Source organism: Eumetopias jubatus, unplaced genomic scaffold (genome assembly GCF_037043125.1).
Source record: "Eumetopias jubatus isolate StellerSeaLion01/CBP00866 unplaced genomic scaffold, mEumJub1_p1.0 scaffold_7, whole genome shotgun sequence".
Classification (NCBI taxonomy): domain Eukaryota; kingdom Metazoa; phylum Chordata; class Mammalia; order Carnivora; family Otariidae; genus Eumetopias; species Eumetopias jubatus.
This window is the reverse complement of record NW_028274813.1, coordinates 10985915-11007200: the sequence shown is the minus strand read 5'-3', so window position 1 is coordinate 11007200 and position 21286 is coordinate 10985915. Positions and strand designations below refer to the sequence as shown.

At 34.0% G+C, this 21286-nt stretch overlaps 1 protein-coding gene across 4 annotated transcripts in view; it reads left to right on the top strand.

Moving 5' to 3' along the window:
• Positions 1–21286, top strand: part of UNC79 (unc-79 subunit of NALCN channel complex) — a 209195-nt gene that overhangs the window by 34205 nt on the left and 153704 nt on the right. For all 4 annotated transcript variants that reach the window (XM_088025012.1, XM_088025014.1, XM_028101287.2 and 1 more), the window contains one exon: positions 20240–20304. In XM_088025012.1, the coding sequence (XP_087881138.1) occupies positions 20240–20304 (65 nt within the window). The remainder of the gene's footprint in view (positions 1–20239; positions 20305–21286) is intronic.

Genomic DNA, 21286 nt, shown 5'->3' with positions numbered 1-21286 from the left:
CGATTATCATGACAGCTTCAGCTAACATCCCGCATTTCATAATAGATACAATATAAAGAAAAGAAAGATGAAAAGAAAAAAATTTCTCCTTGTGATGAGAATGCTTAGGATTTACTTTCTTAACAACTTTCCTATATATCATATGGCTGTGTTAACTGTAGTCATCATGTTGTACATCACATCCCTAGTACTTATTTGTCTTATAACTGAAAATTTATACCTTTTGACCACCCTCCTCCAATTCCCCCTTCCTCCACCTTTCACCTCTGGTAACCACATCTGACTTCTTTTTCTGAGTTTTTTTTTTTTTTTTAAAGTAAGATCATACAGTATTTGTCTTTCTCTGTCTGACCTATTTCATTTAGCATAATGCCTTCAAGGTCCATCCATGTTGTTGTAAATGATAGGATTTCCTCATTTTTCATGGCTAAATAATATTCCATTGTGTGTGCATATCACAACTTCTTTATTCATTCATCCATGATGTACACTTAAGTTGTTTCCATGTCTTGCCTATTGTAAATAATGCTGCAATAAACATGGGGGATGCAGCTATCTTTTTGAGTTAGTGCTTTCATTTCCTTTGGATATATTCCCAGAGGTGGAATTGCTGGATCATATGGTAGTTTTATTTTAATTTTTCAAGGTTACTACATATTGTTTTCCTTAATGGCTGTACCAATTTACAGTCCCCCCAACACTGTACAAGGAATCCCTTTTCTCCACATCCATCCTAGTGTTTGTTATCTCTTGTCTGTTTGATCATGGCCATTCTAACAGGTGTGAGATGAGATAATTTGCATTTCCCCAACGACTAGCGATGTTGAACAAATTTTCATGTGCCTGTTGGCCTTTTGTATATCTGCTTTTAAAAAATGTCCATTCAGCTATTCAAGTCCTTTGCCCGTTTTAAAAATTGGGTTATTTGTGTTTTTGCTAATGAGCTCTATGAACTCTTTATATATTTTATATAATATATATATAATATATATAAGATATATATATTATATATATATATCAGATATATGGTTTGTAAGTAAATACTTTTTCCATTCTGTACGTTGTTTTCTCGCTTTGTTGTTTCTTTTGCCATACAGAAGCTTTTTAGTTTGATGTAGTCCCACTTGTTTATTTTTGATTTTGTTGTTTATGCTTTAGGTGTTGTATCCAAAAACATCATTACCAAGACCCATGTTAAGGAGTTTATTCCTGCATCTTCTAATAAGAGTTTCATGGTTTCAGGTCTTACATTTAAGTCCTTAATAAATTTTGAGTTAATTTTTTGTGAGTGGTATAAGATAGTGGTTCAGTTTCATTCTTTTATATGTGAATATCAAATTATACCAGCACCATTTATTGAAGAAACTGTCTTTTATCCATTGAAGTATTATTGACCCCTTGTCAAATATTTACTTGGCTATATATACTTCAGTTTATTTCTTGGCTTTTGATTCTGTTTCATTGGTCTATTTGTCTGTTTCTATGCAATACCATACTGTTTTGTGTACTATAGCTTTATAGTATAGTTTGAAATCAGGACGTGTGATGCCTTCTGTTTTGTTCTCCTTTCTTAGGATTTCTTTGGTTATTTGGGGTCTTTTATGGTTCCATATACATTTTAGGACTGTTTTTTCTACTTCTGTAGAAAATGCCATTGAAATCTTGATAGGGGTTGCATTGAATCTATAGGTGGCTTTTGGTAGTATTGACATTTTAATAATATTAATTCTTCTACTCTATGAACATGCAATACCTTTCTATTTATTTGTGTCTTTGATTTCTTTCATTAATGTCTTGCAGTTTTCTGGATAGAGATTTTTCACCTCTCTGGTTAAATTTATTCCTAAGTATTTTATTGTTTTTGATGCTATTGTAGATGGGATCAATGTTTTTATTTCTTTTTCAGAAAATTCATTGTTAGTGTATAGAAATCATCCTGCAATTTTATTGAATCATTGATTAGATCTAACAGATTTTTGGTTACATCTTTAGGATTTTCTATATAATATCATGTTATCTGCAAATAGAGATAATTTTACCTCTTCCTTTCCAGTTCTGATACCTTTTATTTCTTTTTCTTGCCTGATTGCTCTAGCTAGGACTTCCAGTACTGAGTTTAATAGGAGTGGTGAGAATGGCCACTCTTGTCTTGTTCCTGATCTTAGAGGAAAGGTTTTCAACCTTTGATTGTTGAGTATGTGGTTAACTATAGGCTTGTCATATATGGCCTTTAGTATGTTGAGATATGTTCCTTGTATGCCTTGTTTGAGTTTTTAGCATGAATAGATGTTGAATTTTGTCAAGAACTTTTTCTGTGCCTATTGAAATGAATATGTGATTTTTTTCTTTCATTCTATTAATGTGATATATTACATTAATTGATTTGCATATGCTGAGTGATCCTTGTATCCCAGGGACAAATCCCAATCGATCATGGAAAATAATACTTTTATGTGCTGCTGAATTTGGTTTGCTAGTATTTTACTGAGAATTTTTGCATCTATGTTAATCAAGGATATTGGCCTGTAGTTTTCTTTTCTAATAGTGTCTTTTTCTGGTTTTGGTATCAGGATAATGCTGGCATCATAAAATGAGTTTGGGAGTGTTCCAACCTCTCTGATTTTTTGGAAGTGTTTGAGAAGGATTGGTGTTTTCTTTTTTAAGTGTTCGGTAAAAGTCATCAATGAAGCTATTTGGTTCTGGGCTTTTGTTCATGGGGAGGTTTTTGATTACTGATTCAATCTCCTTACTAGTAATCAGTCTATTCAGATTTTCTATTTCTTTCTGATTGAGTCTTGGTAAGTTGTATGTTTCTAAAAATTAATTCCATTTCTTCTAGTTTGTCCAGTTTGTTGGCATATGGTTGTTCACAGTAGCCTCTTATGCTCCTTTTTATTTCTGTGGTATCAGTTGTAATGTCTCCTTTTTCACTTATAATTTTGTTGATTTGGGTCTTCCCTCTTTTTTCCTTTGGTTAGTATAGCTAAGGATTTGCCAGTTTTGTTTATCTTTTCAAAGAAGCAATTCTTAGTTTGGTTAATCTTTTTTATTATTTTTCTGTTCTTTATTTCACTTATTCTGCTCTACTCTTAATTATTTCCTTTCTTTTGCTGACTTTGGGCTCATTTTGTTCTTTTTAGTTCCTTATGGTGTGAAGTTAGGTTGTTTATTTGGGATTTTTCTTGCTTCTTAATGTAGTCATTTATTGCTATGATTTTCCCTCCTTGAACTGCTTTTACCACATCCCATAGGTATGTTTCCATTTTTGTTTGTCTCAGGAAACTTTTTTATTTCCTCTTCAATTTCTTCTGTGATCCATTGATTGTTCAAGAGAGTGTTGTTTAATTTCTATGTGTTTGTGAATTTTCCACTTTTCTTCTTTTTATTGACTTCTAGTTTTGTGCCATTGTGGTTAGAGGAGATATGTGGTATGATTTCAGTCTTCTTGAATTTGCTAAGACTTGTTTTGTGGTCTATCTATGTATGTGTGCCCTATATATATATGGTCTATCTTAGAAAATGTTCCACGTGTGCTTGAGAAGAATGTGTATTATACTGTTGTTGGATAGAATGTTCTGTATATGTTTATCATGTCCATTTGGTCTGTAGCGTTCAAATCTGCTGTTCCTTTATTGATTCTGTCTGGATGATCTATCCATTGGTGAGAGTAGGTTTTCTTTATTTTTTGATTTTTCAGCAGCTTTACTATCTAGTTGTGGTATTATTATGTTTGTCTTTTTGGGGGATTCATAGGACTTCATGGCTTGGTGTCTCTTGAGTTTTGGGAAATTGTCAGGCATTATCTCTCTTTTGTTAGTGATAATAGTACTTTATTAAGGCATATTTTATATATAGCAAGATGCACAAGTATCAAGTATATGGCTGGATCAATTGTGACAAATGTATAATGCTCATTTAATCATCACCCAGATAAAGATGTTAGCATGTTTCCATCACCCCCAGAAAGTAACAGCATGACTCTTTCTAATCAGTGCCCTCTCTTCCACCTTGATGTAGTCTTTGCTCCTGTTTATATATATTTCCTATATTCATATAATTCAGGGATTCATATAAGTGGAGATCAAAGTATGTTTGTGTCTGATCAAAGATTTCGTGTCTGACTTCTTCACTCACAGACTGTTGCTCAGATTAATCTACGTCGTTGAGGATATTAGTAGTTCTTTTAATTGCTAAGTAAGTATTCCACTCCATGAATATACCAGTTTTTATTTTTCAACTCTGATATTCATGTACATTGGGTTTGTTTCAAGTTTATGGCCAATATATATGAAGCTGCTATGAATATTTTATACAAACCTTGTGTGGGCATATGCATTCATTTCTCTTGGGTATATACCTAGAAGTATAATTGGTGGGTCATAGGGTTTATAAGAAAATTCTAAATAGCTCTGTAAAGTGTTTATGCCATTTTACATTTCATCCAATAATGTATGAAAGTTTCAGTTGCTGTACACCCTTGCTAACACTTGCAACTCTCAGTGTTTTGAATTTTAGCTATTCTGGTGGGTGTGTAACTCATTGTAGTTTTAATTTGCATTTCCTGGATGACTGATGTTGAGTATCTCTTCAAATTTTTGTTGGTCATTCAGATATCTTATTTTATGAAGTACCTGATGAAATCTTTCACATAAGCATTAATTAGATTGTTTGCCTTTTTTAAAAAATTTAAATTCAATTAGCCAACATATAGTACATCATTAGTTTTTGGTGTAGTGTTCAATGATTCATTAATTGCATATAACACCCAGTGCTCATCAAATTGTGCCCTCCTTCATGGCCATCACCCAATTACCCCATCCCCCCATCTCCCTCCCTTCTGCAACCCTTAGTTTGTTTCCTAGAGTCAAGAGTCTCTCATGGTTTGTCTCCCTCTCTGATTTCTTCCCTCAGTTTTCCCTCCCTTCCCCTATGGTCCTCTGCACTATTTCTTATATTCCACATATGAGTGAAACCAAATGACAATTGTCTTTCTCTGATTGACTTATTTCACTTAGTATAATACCCTCCAGTTCCATCCATGTCGATGTAAATGGTAGGTATTCATCCTTTCTGATGACTGAGTAATATTCCATTGTATATATGAACCACATCTTTATCCATTCATCTGTTGAAGGACATCTTGGCTTCTTCCACACTTTGGCTATTATGGACATTGCTTCTATGAACATTGGGGTGCATGTGTCCCTTATTTTCACTACATCTGTATCTTTGGGGTAAATACTCAGTAGTGCAATTGCTGGGTCACAGATAGCTGCATTTTAAACTTCTTGATTATTGTTTTACAGTTGTTTTTATGTAGTCTGGTAGGAGTCATTTGTTAGATTTATATATTGCAAATATTTTCTTTCAATATAGGATTGCTGTTTTACTTTACTAACAGTCTTTTGATGAGCATGAGTTTTTAATTTTGATAAACTAAAATTTATTATTTTTTCATTTATGGTTAGTGCCTTTTATGTCCTAAGAAATATTTGCCTTCTCCAAAATAGTCTTCCTTGTTTTCTTTTGGAGGCTTTATAGTTTAGCTCACACATTTAAGTGTTTAATTTAATTTTTGTGTGTGGTAGGTATGGCTCATTTATTTCTTTATGGTTTGTTCCAGCACCCTTTGTTGAAAAGTTTATCCTCTGACTTGTATTGGCCTCTTGGTCAAATATATGTGAGCATATTTCTGGACTGTATTTTGTTTCATTGATCTGAATACCAGTACAAATATCTTAAGTACTTTGGCTTTATAGTCTTAAAGCCAGATAGTACAAGTCTGACTGTTTTTCTTTGCCTAGTTTAGGTCTAATGCATTTCCATATAAACTCAGTATCAGGCTTCATTTCTACAAAAATAATTCTGCTGGGATTTGATCTGGATTGTGTTAAATCTATGGTTCCATTTGGAAATGATTGATATTGTAAAAATATTGTTTTCTAATCCATGAACATGATATATCTCTTCATTATATAGGTCTTTTAAAATTTCTCTCAACAGTGTTCTGTTGTTTTCAATATAGCATTTTTGTATTTCTTTTGTTAAATTGGTTCATAGATATTTGATTTTTTTTGATGCTCTTGTAAATGGCATTGTTTAAAAATTTAATTTCCAATTGTTTATTGATAGTATGCAGATATTCAGTTGGTTTTTGCATATCCATGTTTAGCCCATGATTTTGCTAAATTCAGTTAGTACTAGTAGTTGGTTAATTCCTTGGATTTTCTATATAAACAATGGTGTCATCTGTAGATAAAGACAAATTGCTACTTTCTTTCCAATTTTTATACCTTTGTTGTTGTTTGTTTACTTGTTTGTTTCATTGCCTAGGACTTTCAGAACAATGCTGAATAGAAGTGGTGTAAGAATGGCCACCACTGCGTTGTTCCTGACTTTAGGGAATATTTCACCATTAAGTGGTCTTTAGCTTTAGGATTTTGCAGATATCCTTTATGGTCAGTTTGAGGACGTTTTGGTTTCATTTCCAATTGACTGAGAGCTTTTATCCTGAATAGATGTTAAACTTTTTCAAATACTTGGATAAAATAACAACAGATGAGAAAACAATAAAAGTTATGTATTTCATTGTTTTCTGCCCTTATCTTTACTATTTTCCTCCTTTTCTTTTCTTGAGTTTAATTTTCGCTCCTTTTCCCCCTAGGTTCTTGAAGTAAAGGGTTAGATTGTTGACGTTCAGCACTAAAATTTTTTCTAATTATCCATTTTTTTCCTTCAGATTTTTATTTTAATTCTAGTTAGTTAACATATAGTGTAATATTGGCTTCAGGAGTAGAATTTAGTGATACATCACTTACATATAACACCTAGTGCTCATCATAACAAGTGCCCTCCTTAATGCCCGTCACCCATTTGGCCCATCCCCCACCCACCTCCTTCCGTGAACCCTCAGCTTGTTCTCTATCATTAAGAGTCTTATGGTTTGCTTCCCTCTCTCTCTTTTTTCCTCCCCATATGTTCATCTGTTTTGTTTCTTAAATTCCACATATGAGTGAAATTGTATGGTATTTGTCTTTCTCTGACTTATTTCGCTTAGCATAATAAACTCTAGCTCCATCCATGTCATTGCAAATGGCAAGATTTCATTCATTTTGATGGCTGAGTAATATTCCACACACACACCACACCACAACTTCTTTATCCATTCATCTGTTGATGGACATTGGGACTCTTTCCATAAATTGGCTATTGTTGATAGTGCTGCTATAAACATTGGAGTGCACCCCTTTGAATCTGTATTTTTATATCCTTTGGGTAAATATCTAGTAGTGTATTTGCTGAATCATAGGGTAGTATTATTTTTAACTTTTTGTGGAACCTCCATACTGTTTCCTAGAGTGGCTGCACCAGTTTGCATTCCCACCAACAGTGTAAGAGGGTTCCCCTTTCTCCACATCCTCGCTAACATCTGTCATTTCCTGTGTTGATAATTATAACCATTCTGACCAGTGTGAGGTGGTATCTCATTGTGGTTTAGATTTGTGTTTCCCTGATGATGAGTGATGTTGAGCATCTTTTCATGTCTGTTAGCCATCTGGATGTCTTTTTTGGAAAAATGTCTATTCATGTCTTCTTCCCATTTCTTAACTGGATTATTTGGTTTTGGGGTGTTGAGTTTGATAAATTCTTTATAGATTTTGGATACTAACCATTTATCAGATATATCATTTGCAAATATCTTCTCCCTTTCCATCAGTTGCCTTTTAGTTTTGTTGATTGTTTCCTTCCCTGTGCAGAAGCTTTTTATCTTGATGAAGTCCAATAGTTCGTTTTTGCTTTTGTTTCCCTTGCCGCTGGAGACCTGTCTAGCAAGATGTTGCTAGGGCCAAGGTCAGAGAGGTTGCTGCCTGTGTTCTCCAGGATTTTGACCGTTTCCTGTTTCACATTTAGGTCTTCCATCCATTTGGATTTTATTTTTGTCTTGGTGTAAGAAAGTGGTCCAGTTTCATTCTTCTACATGTTGCCGTCCAGTTTTCCCAACACCATTTGTTGAAGAGACCGTCTTTTTTCCATTGGATATTCTTTCCTGCTTTGTTGAGGATTAGTTGACCATATAGCTGTGGGTCCATTCATGGGTTTTCTGTTCTGTTCCATTGATCTGTGTGTCTGTTTTTGTGCCAGTACTATACTGTCTTGATGACTACAGCTTTGTAACATAGCTTGAAGTCTGGAATCATGATGCCTCCAGCTTTACTATTCTTTTTCAAAATTACTTTGGCTATTCAGGGTCTTTTCTGGTTCCATACAAATCTTAGGATTGTTTGTTCTAGCTCTGTGAAAAACGCTGGTGGTAATTATCTATTTAAGGTTACCAGTTTCCCTCTAAGTTCTACATTAGCTGTATCCCATGAATTTTGATTTGTTGGGTTTTCACTCTCATTCATTTAAAAATATTAAAAATTTTTTAGTGCTAGATCTTCTTTTGCCTGTGTTATTTAGGAGAATGTTGTTTAATTTCCAAATATTTGGGTTCTAGTAATTTTTTGTTTTGATTTCTACTGTAATTCATTGTAATCAGTGAATTTTTTTAATACTTTAAGGATGTCATACCATTTTTTCTGATAATGAAATAAATTATCAGACAGAAATTTGACATCATTCTTGTAATTTTATCCCTAAATGTAATATGATATTTTTTCTCTGCCTCTTTTAAAGATTTTCTCCTTATCTTTGGTATTTAGTAGTAGTAATGTAGTTTCATTATGATCTGCTTAAGTGTAGTGGTCTTTGTATTTATTCTGCTTCAGGTTTGTCAAGCTTCTTGAATTTGTGGTTTCATGTTCGTCGTCAATGTTGGGAAAATGTTGGGTGTTATCCTTTCCAGGTATTTATTCTGCCCCTTTCTTTTTCTCCTCTCCTCTTGGGATTTAAAAAAAATATTTGTTATTGTTTCAGAGGTCTCAGGTACTCATCCCCCACCTATGTATTTTGGAAAAAAAAAAAAGTTTATCTGTGCTTTAGTTAGGTTTATATTAACCGGTCTTTAAGTTTACTAATCCTTTCTTCTGCTGTGTCCAGTATTTTTTATTTTATTTTTTGTATTTATTTTATTCATATGATTTTATATTATTTTTTATATTTATTTATTTTTATTTTATTTTATTATTTGTCCAGTCTATTTAATTATATATATGTATATTTTTGTTTGTTTGTTTGTTTTTGTTTTTCATATCCCTCTTTCTGGAACTCCAGTGACACATATGGTAGACCTTTCTTCCGTGTATCCTATGAATAATTTTTGTATTCTCCTCCCCCATTTCATCTTTCTGTGCTTCATGCTGAATCTTTTTTCCAAATTATCTTCCTTTTCACTAATTCTCTAACCTCCCAATTGTATTCTTTAGTTTTGTTAATTGTATTTTTAAGCTCTAGAATTCCATTTAGTGCTTTAAAAAAGAAATCCCAATTCCTTTATGATATCTTCTAACTTGTATTTTACTTTATAGAACATATTAGGCATAGTTATTTTAAAGTTTCTTTCTGTTAATTCAATTTTCTGAATCTCTGGAAATTCTGATTTTATTGTCATTTCTTTTGTTTACTTGTCTTGTATGTATATATATTTTTAATTGTGTGCAAAACAATACATAGAAAAACTGTAGAGCTAATTTGAAGGTTAGAATGTTATATTTCTTTAGATAGGGTTTGCTTTTGCCTCTGGAAATTTTGAGGCTATGGACGTTAGTAATCCACCTCACCTTAATGCACCTCAAAAAAAAAAAAAAAGACGTATGGTACATTCTTGAGATGATTTGAGGCTGGTCTCAGTCCCTTTGAGGGTTGGTTTGATTCTGGTTCCCTTTACTCTATGGTATGGCCTTTTGGGACCTCTGCCCACAATCTAGGGAGATTTTTAGGTCTCCCATTCCTTGATTGTCCCCAAATTTCAATTTTTGTTCTCCTACTTCAAAGAGTTTGTTGAAGTCTGCTCGTCTTGTGGAATTGACAGATAGAGAAATAGGCAAAGGAGGAAGCGTGGCCTTAAATGCCAATTTCACCTTTTGATGATTTTTTTTTTTTTGGATCATTGCCCCATAATTCTCCCATTCTGTTCTCTGTTTTTGTTTGTTTGTTTGGTTTTGCTTTTAATCTTGTCCAGTTTTCTAATTGTTCTCAGTAAGACAATCAGCTTAAATTAATTTTTCTGTCATTTTTTGGGAAATGGAACCTAAACTCATTCTGTAATATTTTCAAGAGTGGAATGTCAGTCATATATATTTTTTGAGTTCAGCTATATAAGAATATCTTTCTATTTCTTCACACATGAAACAAAACTTCTTCAGTGTGAAAAATATGTAAATATTGCTTTATTGTCTTCTGGCATTTAGAATTATAGAAGACAAATCTTAGACCAGTGTGATTTGTCTATTATAGAAATACTTTTGGTTGCTCTTAATTCTTGGAGATTTACTTATTAAAAAAACTTTTCTTAAATATATATATTTTTAAGGATTTATTTCTTTATTTGAGAGAGAGAGAAAGAGAGAGAGAATGACCAGAAGGGGCAGAAGGAGTGGGAGAGAGAATCTCAAGCCGACTTCACGCTAAGGAAGGAGCCCAACTCAGGGCCCGATCTTATGGCCCTGAGATCATGACCTGAGCTGAAGCCAAGCATTGAAGGCTCAATCGACTGCACCACCCAGGTGCCCCTTTCTTAAATATTTTTTATATATGAGTATCTTTTTTTACTTTTTATGTTAAGAGTGTTTTCAGTCTGGAAATTCAGGTCCTTTTTCAATCTTTTAAAGGAAATTTCTCATTAATGAAATTTTAAATTATTGCTTTCTTCAAATTGTTTTGGTATGTTCCTCAGGAATATCTACAATTCATAGGTCAGATTTTCATTTTCTGTGCTATGTAGCTATTCTAACCACTATTTTCCATATTTTTATCTTCTATCTTCTTTGCTTCTCAGTTTGGTTTACTGTATAACTTACTTGACTTTTCCCCCAAATCAGCTCTATTTATTGCTTTGAATTAGGGTTTCTAATTTTTCTCTTTTATTTTTACTTTAATTATACTTAACATATCTCTCGTCCAAATTCATTTTTATCTCATTCTGTTAGCTTCCCATCTCACCATGAATTTCTATGACTTTCTACTCCTGTTTTTATAGAGGCCATGTGTTCTCATATCAAGTTGCAGATGCTATAATACCTTTCTAAAATATTTTGATTCCTAGACTAGATAGTTTTTGGACATGTTTTCTCTCAGGCATCAGTATGATATTCTTTCCTTTGAAGTATCTATTTGGTTGGCCCTTTGTTTTTTTCTTTTTAAAATCAATTTTGCTGGTCCTCTCAGTGGCCAAATGAGTCTGGACCATGCCCCATGGTGATGCTGTCCTGGACCATGTAGCAGCCAGGTGAGTCTGAACCAGGATTGAAGTCCCATCATTGGGGACCATCTTGTATCTGGCTTCCGTCTCTTCATCCTGAGGGTGCAGAGGTCTGAGCCAGGCCAGGAGTATTGGGCCTCTTTGACCAGATGCACGTGTGTGTTCACCTAAGGGAACCTCATCTGTGTGAATGAGGAGGCTGTGGCCAGGCGACTGGGCCACTGGCCACGCCTGCAGTATCAATTAGATTGTTGTGTGGCCTGATTGCTATGTTCATTCCTTATATGTACAAAGACTTGAGCCCGGCTGCATGGATTCCATCCTGCCTCCAGCATGACCTTGTCAAGTTACTTAAGCATTCTGTGCTGGATCTGTGACCTTTGAGGATATGGCCATGGACAACTCTGGAAGAGTGGCAGCAGCTTGATTCTGCTTAGAGGACTGTCTTCAGGGACATGATGCTAGAAAAAATAGGAACCACACATCAGTGGGATGCCCTGTTTCCATGTCAGATGTGATCTTCAAATTGGAGCCAGGAGAAGAACTGTGGATGATGGCAGAAGGAACACCACCTCCAGGCTAGTCTAGGAGATGACTGGGGAATTGATAATCAAATAGGAATACACCAAGTATATAAGGAGAGACTTCTGAATCAAGTGAACTGCATCTATGATAAAACACCTACTGAGCAGAAAGGCTATGAATACGAAGGTTTTGCAAACATATTTCATCTCATCTCATTTGCAAAGATATTTTATCCCATCAAGACAAAAAACTCCATAAGCATGTCTTGGGTGGAAGGAGTTTAAAAGATAACTTAGATTTACTTAGTTTAGAAGAAAGAACCTTTATGAACTTAGTGGAGATGAAAAATCATTCAGTTATAATTAATTTCAAATGAAGCATGAGAAAATTCTTACAGGTAAGAAAACCTATGAATGTGGGAACATGTTTAGTCGGAAGTCATACCTGATTGGACACCAGAATGTCCATCCGGGAGTCAGAATATAATGAGTGTGGGAAAGTCCTTACTGATCAGTCACCTTTACTAGACACATGAGATCTCATTCAGGTAAGAGACACTATGAATGCAAATTCTGCCAGAAAGCCTTTAGTAGAAAAATGTACCTCATTATACACCAGAGAATTCAAACTAGAGAGAAACTATGAAAGTGGAAATGCCTTCAATAGTAGTTTTTATCTTAATCAGCATGAGAAAAGTACGTACTGGTAAGAAAACCTATAAATATAATGAATGTGGGAAGCTATCCAGTCTGTGGTGGGTTGTTACAGCAGCCCTGACAGACTAAGACATCATTACTGCATATAAACTTCAAATCATAAATTACTCTGAAATTTTTTTCTCTTCTGAACTTGTGTCAGAATTCCTTTGTGTTGAAAATGACACAACATTTAAAACTGATTTAACAAAAGGAAGTTTATTGGTACATATCACGGGAAAGTCCAATATAGCTACTTAAAAGGAAGAAAAAGAGATATTTTGACATCTTGTGAAAAGACTCAATATTGAGTCTTCTGATCCATGAACATGGAGTATCTAACCATTTATTTAGGCCTTGTTTAATTTCTCTCAGCAATGTTTGCTAGTTTTCAGTGTATAGGTCTTATAGGTATTTTGTTAAAGGTATTTGTAAATACTTTATGGGTTTGGATGCTATTGTAAACAGTATTTAAAAATTTAATATTCTACTTGTTTATTGCCATTACATAAAAATGTAATTAATTTTTAAAAATTATTTTATTATGTTATGTTAATCACTATACATTACATCATTAGTTTTTGATGTAGTGTTCCATGATTCATTGTTTGTGTATAACACCCAGTGCTCCATTCAGTATGTGCCCTCTTTAATACCCATCACCAGGCTGACCCATCCTCCCACCCCCTCCCCTCTAGAACCCTCAGTTTGTTTCTCAGAGTCCATAGTCTTTCATGGTTCGTCTCCCCCTCCGATTCCCCCCTTCATTTCTCCCTTCCTACTATCTTCTTCTTTTTTTTTTTTAACGTATAATGTATTATTTGTTTCAGAGGTACAGGTCTGTGATTCAACAGTCTTACACAATTCACAGTGCTCACCATGTGCTATGGTGAGTGCTGAAAATGTAATTGATTTTTGTATTTTGACTTTATATCCAGTGACCTTGCTAAACTCACTTATTAGTTTTTGTAGCTTATTTGTAAGTTTCTTAAGATATTCTGTGTACATGATTATACTATCTTGCAAATAAATATAATTAAAATTTTTTCTTCTTCCTTACTAATTTGTATGTCTTCCTAATTTGCCTGCCTGCCTTCTTTCCTCCCTCCCTCTCTCCCTTCTTTTCTTCTTTCCTACCTATCCTTCTTTTCTCTCTTTCCTTTTCTCATTGCAGTGGTTCATATTTCCAGTTCAATGTTGAATAGAAGTGCTACAAGTGGATATCTTTGTTTTCTCCCGCGGTCTCTGGGGGGCATGTATTCAGACTTTCAGCATTAAATCTGATGTTGGTTGTAGGCTTTCCACAGATGCTTTTTATCAGAGTGAGGAAGTTCGTCTCCATTCTTAGTTTACTGAGAGTTTTTATCATGAGTGAATGTCAATTTTAGTCAAATACATTTTCTTCTATTAAGATGATCATATGACTTCTTTCCTTTATTTTGTTAATATGGTAAATTACATTGATTTGCTTTGCATTGTGAATCCAACCTTATATTACCTGGGATAAGTTCCATATTGTCAGCTTTATTATGTTGCCAGACTCCGTTTGCTAGTTTTTGTAAAGTTTTCTTGCTCCTACATTTATGAGGGACATTGACCTAGTTTTCTTTTATTATAATTGTTGTCTGGTTTTGTTTACAGAGTGATGCTGACCTCATAAAATGAGTTGGGAAGAGTTTCCTCCTGTTCTATTTTCTGAAAGAGTTTTTGTAAAATTTGTATTATTTATTCCTTAAATATTAATAGGATTCACTGGTAAATCCATCTGGACTTGGGGTTTTCTCTTTAAGAAGGTTTCACATTATCAATTCAATTTAATGTTATGGGGCATTTAAGTTTTCAACTTTTTATTCAGTCATATTTGTAATTTTGTAATGTTTTTTGAGGAATAAAGGATTTATGCATTTTCTCGAACTTACCAAATTTATTGGCATATCTGTAGGATCTGTGGTGATGCCCTACCCTTCACTCTTGATACTGGTAATTTGTTTTTTTCTCTATTTTTTTTTTTTAATTCATCAGGCTAGCTAGGTAGCTTATCAATTTTATTGAACTTTCCAAAGATCCAGCACTTGGTTTTATGATTTTTCTCTATTGGTTTCTTGTTTTCAGTTTCATTGATTTCTGCTTCTATCTTTATTATTCCTTCTATTAGCATTGAATTTAACATGTTCTTTTTCTGTCTTATTAAGATAGAAGAATAAATTGTTTATTTTGGACTTTTTATATTATCTAATTTAAGAATTTAAAGCCATAAATTTACCTTTAAGCATAGTTTAGTTTCATCCCACAAATTTGATATGCTGTGATTTCATTGTATTTCAATACAGAATATTTTCTAATATTCCTTATGATTTTTCCTTTGATTTGTGAGTTGTTTAGAAGTGTGTTTGTTTAAGTGCACAAATATTTTTTATTTTCAAGATATATCTTTTTATTTATTTCTAGTTTAATTTCACTGTGGTCAGGAAATTTACTCTATGATTTCATTCCATCTAAATTTTTGAACCTTATTTTATGGACCATAATATTGTCTCAAGACTGAGAGGATAGGATTGTTGAAATTTATGACACTAATTATGGGTTTATTTCTCTTTCAGTTCTGTCAGTTTTGCTTCATTTAATTTGAAACTCTATCATTAGATATTTATGATTGATATGTCATTTTGATGAATTGACTCATTGTGAAATATTCTTTATTACTGGTAATATTCTTTGTTCTGGAGTCTACTTGTCTCATATTTATGTAGACACTTCAGCTTTCTTGTAATTAGCATTATATTAGTGTGATGTAACTTTTTCTGTTTACTCTTTTAAAAAATATTTATTTATTTGAGTAATCTCTACACCCAGTGTGGGGCTCACAACCCCAAGATCAAGAGTTGCATACTCTTCTGACTGAGCCAGCCAGGTGCCCCTCTGTTTACTTTTAACTTATCTATCTTTATATTTCAAGTGTGTTTCTCACAAGCAGCACATATTTTGGTAATGGTTTTTGAAAAAGTTAAGTCCTTTTTGACAATCTCTGCCTTTTAGAACATTACATGCCATGTAATTATTGTTTAGGCCACTTACATTTAATGTAATTACAGATATGGTTGGGCTTATGTCTGTCATCTTACACTTGTTTTCTATTTGTCCCAATTATTCTTTGTTCCTTTTCTTTTTATTACCTTGTCTTCTTTTTGGTTAATTGTTTTTAGTATTCCACTTTATCTCCATATTGAATTATTAGCTATACCATTTTTAAGAAGAATTGCTCTAGGGTTTACAATATGTACCTTTAACATAGTCTATCTTCAAATAATATTATACTAGTTTACATGTAATATAAGAACCCTGTGCACTTTCATTTCCTTCCTCCCATCCTTTTTTGTTCTTGTTATCAAATATTGACTTCTATATATATTATTAGTCTCACAATACATGGCTGTTCTTGTTTTAAACAGAAAATAATTTTTAACAATACACAAATATAGGTAGAAAGTCTTTTGTGGTTATTCACATGTGCATAACTGCCATGTGCAGAACTCTTTATGCCTTTGTGTAGGTCCTAGCTTCCATCTGGTATCATTTTCCTTCAGTCTTCCTTTAACGTTTCTTGTTGTGGAGCTCAGCTGGCAATGAATTCTCTTATCTTGTGTTTGTCTTCAAATAGTCTTTATTTCATATTCATTTTTGAAGGATATTTTCACTGGGTATAGAATTCTAGGTTGACAGTTTTTTTCTTTCAGCCTATTAAAGATGTCGTTCCATTGTCTTCTGGCTTGCATTGTTTGTGACGAGAAATCAACGATCATTCTTATCTTTGTTCCCCTGTAAGTAATGTGTCTTTTTTTCCTGGTTGCTTTTAAGATTTTCTCTTTATCATGGTTTTTCATCAATTTGATTATAATGAGTCTTAGTGTGATTTTCTTTGCTTTTATTTTGCCTAAGATTCATTGAGCTTCTTGGATCTGTGGGCTTATAGTTTTTAATCAAATTTGAAAATTTTGGTCATTGTTTTTTCAAATATCTCCCTCCTCCCCCTTTCGCTCCTTTTGGACTTTTAACCAGGTGTGCTTTATACTGCCTGATATTTTCCCACAGCTCACTGAAGCTCTTTGTTTTTCTTCCAGTACTTCAGTTTTGGTAGTTTCTGCTGTTATGTCTTCTAATTCACTGATCTTTCCCTATGCATTGTCTAATCTGCCATTAAGCCCATTCAGTGAATTTTCCGTGTTCTATATTATATTTTTAATTTTAGAAATTCCATTTGGTTCTTTTATTATATCTTTCATCTCTATTCTTATTGTGTAATGTTTTCTTTGAATATGTTTATAATAGCTGTTTTTAAGTCCTTGTTTGCTAATCACCTCACCTCATCTCTATAATTTCTGGATTTATTTCTATTGGTCAGTTTTCTTTTTTTCCCTGATTATGGGTAACATTTTCCTCCTTTTTCAAATATCGAATAATTTTTTACCGGATGCTGGACTTCATGAGTATTACATTATTGAGTATCTGGATTTTGTTGTCTTCCATTATAGTGTTTCAGGGTTTGTTTTGGCCATCAAGTTACTGGTGGATCAGCTTGACCCTTTTAGGGCTTGATCTTATCCTTTGTTAGGGTGAGCCTGGAATAGCCTTTTCCCTAATGTTAGTTTAGCCTGACTACTAAGGTATGAATTCCTAGAGTCTCTGTTGAATGTCCCAGGTTTTCACTGAGTTCCCTTCACTCTGGTTGGTTGGAACTTGAATATCTCTCAGACCTGTATGAAATATTGGAATTATTCTGCTTACAGATCCTCCATAGTTGTTCTCTATGCAGCCTATGGAATTTTGTCTTACACATGTTCTGCTTATTATAAAGCCAAAGACCTAAAAGGATTCTTACTCAGATTTCTGGAGCTCTTTCTTTGCCTAACTCCCTCTTCTTTGCTATAGTACCCAGCGAACATAAGCCACCTTGCCTCTTTAAACTCCAGTTTTTGTCCCCTTAATTCAATGAAACCACCCTACTGTGCTTATCTTTCTCCTTCCACGTCCAAGGTCTGGAAATTGCTTCCAGGAAGAAAGCCAGGGTGATGATAGGACTGACTGTATTGTTTCTCTTCTCTCAAGGATCATTGTCCTACAGTATGTAGTCCAATTTCTGAAAACAGTTGTTTTGTATATATTTTCCAGTTTTCTAGTTGTTTATGATGGGAGGGCAAGTCTAATACCAGTTACCTTGTAGTTGGAAGCAGATTTATTGTCTGCCATGTTTTTACATTATATATTTTTTTGTTTTTATTTTTAAATGAAGGGAGCTCTATCATGACTATATTTGCCATATGGTAAGATATGTAGATTGGTCCTATATCAGAATCAATTGTAGTGATTTTCCCAATTACAAATACCTGTTCTCTACCCTTAAAGATTTTGATTTAGCAGATTTAACATGAGTTTCAGGTATCATATTTTGACAAGTGATTTTTTGATACACAAGAAAAGCTAAAACCCTCTTCTGGTAAGTTTAAATCTGGTGTGACTTTGGTGAACTTAATGACATATCCTACAATCTATTCTTAATTCAGTGACACTCTATAAAAATGAAGTAAAATATTAGAGGACTAGGACCTCCTGGATATCTCCATCATCTACATATAAAGCATTAATTTCTGGCAAAGCAGGAGCCTTTAGAGCCCTGATCAAGTGGTATGGCTGTTGTACATTCTTATTTCCTTGTGCCTTTGCCATAGCAGTTGTTATATATCTTGAATATTACTTCTATCTATAAGTGTCAAGACTTCTTAATATTTATAAAGTGATCTGCAAATATTCTCATAATACAGGGATTCAGTAATGGTTAGCAGATTTTATCTTGTGTGCCAACTCTGTTTTATTCGTGGTAACTTTCTGGAGTTCTGTGTTAAGAAAGATTCTAAGGTCAGTTCTGGACTCAGCAGGAAGGAATGCTCTTATGTATTAGTGATCTCTGTCGTGAGTTTGGGATTGGAGGAATGAGACACATGTCCTATGTATTTGCAACTCCTGGTTAAAGGCAGTCTTTTTTTCTAGGTTTCTCTAATTACACAAGAAAACTTGTTGCTACTCTCTATATTCATCTTGACTTTTCCACATATAAGAAACATTTTATAGTTATGGAATGCCTGTATTCAAATTATTTCCTCATTTATCCATTCCTTACTGATTTCTCTAAAAATATAATCTCTAAAAGTATAATCAATATGATACTGTGTTTTTAGAGTAGTGGTTTTTGGTCTGTACTTCTCATCTTTTATTTTATTATTTTTAAAAAATATTTTATTTATTTATTTGACAGAGAGAGAGAGAATGCAAGAGAGAGGACACAAGCAGGGGGAGCGGGAGAGGGAGAGGCAGGCTTCCCGCTGAGCAGGGAGCCCAATGTGGGGCTCGATCCCAGGACCCTGAGATCATGACCTGAGCCAAAGGCAGGCGCTTAACGACTGAGCCACCCAGGCGCCCCTTCTCATCTTCTTTTAAAATAAATTGACCCATTGTGTATTTTTTAAAGTCAATGGCTCTATTGACCTTATTTTCCTAAATTTCAAATCAGACACATAATCTTATATGTGGTCTAACCATAGGCTAAAAGTTTTAAAGTTGGAACACCCCTGGACAGAAAACTTTATATGGTCTAGAATATTAATAATAAATGTTTTTGAATTATTATTGGACATATAACTAAGTAAGAATATCTTCTCATCTGCAAATTCTAGTATATTAGGCCAATCATAGTCCTATAAGATTAGAATTTGGCAATTTAGAAAAATTTCCTACTTTCAAACATGTAATTTTATTGCACTTTTAAATGATGGAGTATGGTTAGTTAAGTGCTTTGGACTACCAAATCATCTAGATGAGGATAATTACTTGTGTGACTTTCATTCTGATCTATCCCAGACCCCTTGGTCTTATCCTCATTCTGTGTGCATACTGTGTTAAGGAGTGGGCATTAGCAAACTAGCAGAGGTTAGTCTGTGGGTCATAGTCTGTGATGTGAGAGAGAGATATATTTCATTTGGGCAAGAAATTCATCTTTCCAGTCTCCACATTTGATGAGAATGGGGTGGGACATGGAATAGTGGCAGTTGCCTTACCATTCATTTCAGTTATTATGAGTTTGAAATACTTCTTGGTTCCAGAAATCTAGGATGTTCAGCTTAGTATGTACTACAATGAAAAGAGCAGTGTTGAGAACCAAGAGATAGAGGTTCTTGTCTCGGCTTGTCATTTACTAACTCTATGACTATAGGGGGCTACTTAACCTTTGTAACTTTCACTTACTCGTATATGAAATGAGATTAATAATCTGCTGTACCTATTCTGCAGAGTTGTTGGCAGGATGAAGTGAAACCATAGATACATAAAAACCTTGGAGAACTTTCTAATAGTATCTCATTGCAAGGTAATATTATGATACTGTGTATGCCACCTTATACTAGCTTATCTCTGCCCATGGGAAAATAGATGGAGTTGTGATATCTTTGTTCAATTTTTAAATTTGTCATAGATTTAAAAAATGATTATCTTAGGAAGCCTGATGATGGTTCTAACTTAGGAAGAAGAAATCTAGTGTAATATCTGCTATACTTTTAGTAGGACACTGATAACTTCAATGAGGAGTATTCATCAGCTATGCTTTGTTTTACAGCTTGGAATCCAATCCACTGCCAGCACACTGAATGCCACAACGCAATTAACAAGCCAGCTGTGAAGGTACTGTTTTATTAGACCTGGTGCCATATTGTATTGTCAGTGGTCAGATTATCAGGAACAAATTGTTGAATGTAATGGAGAAGATTTCATCCTTCTCTAAAGCAGAGGCCTGTGCTCTGTAGTAAACTCAAGGACCTCCATGTTCAATCTGATTGTACTTTGGTGGATTGGTTCAGGACAGAGAAATGAATAGTGGTGACTGAAGGTTTGGCTGTGAGTTCATGGTCAAGTGCTGTGTAGCAATGAGAATTATCAGAATAATCCTGGTAAAACACATAGTCCTTACTTGGCTTCTATCTGAAGGAAATGTATTTTCCCTCTGTTTCACTCATTTCAAATTATGAGTGTTTAGTGTATGACTGCGAATTCAAGAGTCATATGACCAAAATAGATAAAATTGTTAAGTCTTGGCTCAGATCACAGATATCACTTAGTCAAGATGGCAGAGGTAGTTGGGCAGCAAACACATGGAAAGGTATGTTAGAGGTAAGGGAACAGTGGTGTAGAGAGGCCAAGACACTTTCCTAAGTCAGAACCAGGTACCTTGACTCTCAGCCTTATTCTTTTTCTACCGTCACAAATTTCCTTGTCTTGTTAAAACCCTGGATCTTTAAATTTGAATGTTAAGAAAAATAATCACACCTTTTAACAAAATTACTTATGGTATATTTGTTGGATACAATACTTGGCTGGAGAGACCTGTGTCTGGATTTGCAAAGATTAATTTTTTATACTGTGAAGAGTGAGAGTTACACCAAGTCATTAGAGTTCACAGATACTTTTTAGAACCTAGTGTCCTGGGAGTTTGCCTCCCTTCTTCTATAGACAGGAAGACTGTAAAGATTACCAAATAACAGATACATAATAGTATCATTTTATAGAATCCAAGTAGAAGAGGTAAAATGAGATATAAGAAATATAAATATAAATGGAACCAAAAATCCCAAAATATGTTTCATATACCAGAAATGTCAGAGGAGTG